A 3,370-nucleotide genomic window follows, 5' to 3' on the forward strand; every position below is an offset into this window, starting at 1 on the left:
CGACTATAGGGTCTTTCCCCGCCTTCCAACCGTAATTTATCACCGACGGGAGCCTCCTATGAGTGCATGCATGTCGAGATAGTCTGACCTGATCTGGTGACACCCAAACCTTATTAAGAAACAAACCGGCATCGACCGAGAAAAATGTTTTTCCTAACCCCCCGTAGGTAAAATTGGCACCACAGCCAGCTGCCCCTGATCGCCTGCCCTTAAAGTCGTGTCTCAGAGACTACACATACACTCCATTAAGGGGATTCGAGCAGAATCCGGCTGAGAAAAAGGGCAAATTCACTATTTGTCTTCCCCCTCCCTTCCTCAGCCTCTTCCTGTCCCACTGTTTTATACTTTCATCTAATTCATCCACCGGCTTGCATCTCACAGCTTCTGCTCCTATATGACTAATATAAACACAAAGCACGGAGAGCAGCCATGCACATTAAAGGAGACAAATCATGAATCAATACAGCTTTTATGCTTTTCAGCTTTTTTTTCTTTCAAATTCTTACATTTATATGTTCGTTTGTCTGCACAACAACCGTTTGTTGACAGATTATGTTTTAATATAGAAAGGCATTTGCTCTGGATAAACACAATTCAACCCTATAATGTGACTTTACTTATGGCTTTGTCTTGCATGACTTTTATGAGTGCGAGCATTACTCATGGTAGCAGGAGGACACTCTCTCTGTCTCTATTTGCAGCCTCTTCATTCTTCTTTTCTTCTTCACTGACCCCACCCCTGCAAGAGACAATCTACAGATTAAAGGCAGATAATTTAACACGTGCAACATCAAATACCTTCCTAAAGAATAAAAAATAATCATTCACGATACTAAGGTTTTCATTTTCCCCTTTATTTTGTATATATGCAGAAGCACAAACACCTTCTGACAAGATGTTTTTGTCCTCCATAAAGACAGAAAACATATCAATACCATCTGCACCACCTAAAGATGGTGATACTATTGTCAGAGAAACATCTGTGTATATTTCCCACACAGCTGCTGTGGTGGCCTGGCCGCTCTATTAAAGCATCATATTTAAAATATTGCACTGTTATCAAGCATCTACTGTTTTGTTTGGATAATTGAGGTTATTTAAGCTTTATGGAAAAGCATGGCCACATGTTCAGATAATCGACCTGAACGCGTACAGTCTAGCCGAAATCTACAAAGTTACGATTTAAACAACAACGAAAAAAGAAACGAGAAACCATTTAAAGCTGCATAGATACCCTCAGCACAGTTCCCCCTGCAGATTAGACTAGATATCTTTATTCACTAAAGTATAAAGAACCAACAGCTTGTAAATGCGTGACAAAAGAAAGTTTAAAGATTTAAACGAACAATATAAATACTAAATATTACTACTTTTATTTGATTTAGAGTGGGATTATTAGTTGTATCTGCTTGCGTGCAAGTGTGGATGTTTTCCATTTTTGGAAGTGTAATCTGAGCAGTATCTTTTAATTTGGTTACTGCACTTCTATTTTATCCACAAAATACGCCTTACATTTCATCGCCTCTGGCAGAGATAACATATATGAACATACAGAGAAGATGAGCAATGAACACACACCCACACAGAATTTGATATAGAGCAACATACTCATTCCTTATAGTATAAACACAATAAACTCGTATTTTAAGTCAATAACCAACATGGTAAACACTTTAAGTATTTCACAGGGAGAAGGATTTCAAAAATGGGATTAAGATGTATGTTGTTCTGTAAACTGAATGATTGTGAAGCAAGACAACTGGTAGTATTTAGTCTACACATTTAGATGGAGAAAATATATTTACCCATAAGGTTATGAAACTGGGACAAAAATGTTTATACACTCCAAAGATGTTTTTTTACATAAATACCATAAAACCAATTTAAAAGTGCAGATTTCCAAATGTTCCACACTGAGCATCAGGTGCAGCACAGCAGTCTAGCGGCAGCGAGTCTCGGGTGTTGCGGCACGATGCTTCAAATATTTGAACTTTAGTGAAGAATTTGTGACTTGTTAACCAATCAGGCACCCAGCTTTGGCCCATGACATGCTAATGATGCAAACAGCATGTGGAGTCCGAAACCAAAACTGAGGAGAAGCTGATTGTTGCTGTTTGTTCTCCTCCAGCACTTTAAGATATTGTCTTATTTGTATCAAGACAGTAATTAAAAAGTCATCAGACTGTTGTGGTACAGCAACTGGGTCACAGAGTGATGGAAGTACCACTGAAAGCAGCTATCATCCAGACACAGCTTCTGCAGTGGATGATGAACCTCCTCGTACTAGAGACATGAAGACATGGTTACCAATACTATCGTAGAACTCTTCAAAATAAATAAACCTGAACTCTCGACATCATCCGTATCTTCCAAGCATTGACTGTATATGAGATAAACTGTCAATTCAACTATTTAGCTATGAGGCTAATTTTTTTTTGATAGTAGCCTCTTCTAAAATGCAGTGGGAACAACAGGTTCATCAACACATTTTTGGACAAATGTCCAGCAGTGAATTAAACACACGTGTAAAAAGAGGCAGCAGATACAAATTTGACACTTTGATTTGGCAAACCGGTGAGAACGCAGCATCAAACTAAAGGCAGACGTGAGTTTTTTTGTCATCTTTTATCTGAATCTTTATCATTTTCGAATGGCTGTTATCACAGCTCCCAATGCTGCTTTCAAACATTCAAATAAAAAGCTACTTCAACATGATTATTTCAACTCTGAAACACACCTAGATTAAAGACATAAATGTTATCAGTTTTCTTAAAAAAAAAAAAAACTGTTCTTGTATCTTGATATGGATTGTGCACAATGGAGATTTAGTGCTTTTGCCTGCTGCTGTGGTAATGGATGTGTCTGCACAGTACTCACCAAATGAAGCAGGGCTTTGAATCCTGATTTTGACCTCCACTGTTTCCCATATCCAATAACAAAGCATAAGTGCCTGTTTGGAGGTTGAAATTAATGAGGATCAATGTAATATGCTGATTAAAGGTCACAGAACAGAGTGTGAGCTGTTTGCTGCACCCTTTGCTGTAGCTTCTAGTTCCTGCTCCAGACTCTGTAGAATGTGTGCAACCGTGTCAGCATCTACATCTGGATCCTCACACCCCTCTGGGTCCATGTTACTGATCTCCATGATCTCCCTTGCTGCCTGAGAAGACGAACGGGTTGGTACTGAAGGAGGTCCTGGGGTTGTGATTACAGCTCCAGCAGGAACAGGTGGTGACTTGTTGGAAAAGTCAGTCACAGATCCTGAAGAAAGAAAAAAGATAAATGAGATACAATAAATAAAAAATTAAGGTGTATATATTAATTCAAGTTACTGATGTATTCAATTGACCAAAAAATGGCAAACTTAAGT

At 38.6% G+C, this 3,370-nt stretch overlaps 1 protein-coding gene across 7 annotated transcripts in view; it reads right to left on the minus strand.

Moving 5' to 3' along the window:
• Positions 1-450: 450 nt before the first annotated feature.
• The window catches only part of zbbx (zinc finger, B-box domain containing), a 45,753-nt gene continuing 42,833 nt past the window's right edge, over positions 451-3,370 (minus strand). For all 7 annotated transcript variants that reach the window (XM_024277801.2, XM_024277805.2, XM_036214946.1 and 4 more), the window contains 3 exons: positions 3,034-3,261; positions 2,878-2,950; positions 451-739 (listed from right to left, as the gene is read on the minus strand). In XM_024277801.2, coding sequence (XP_024133569.1) covers positions 661-739; positions 2,878-2,950; positions 3,034-3,261 — 380 coding nt within the window. In that variant the 3' untranslated portion in view covers positions 451-660. The remainder of the gene's footprint in view (positions 740-2,877; positions 2,951-3,033; positions 3,262-3,370) is intronic.

Source organism: Oryzias melastigma, linkage group LG13 (genome assembly GCF_002922805.2).
Source record: "Oryzias melastigma strain HK-1 linkage group LG13, ASM292280v2, whole genome shotgun sequence".
Lineage (NCBI taxonomy): Eukaryota > Metazoa > Chordata > Actinopteri > Beloniformes > Adrianichthyidae > Oryzias > Oryzias melastigma.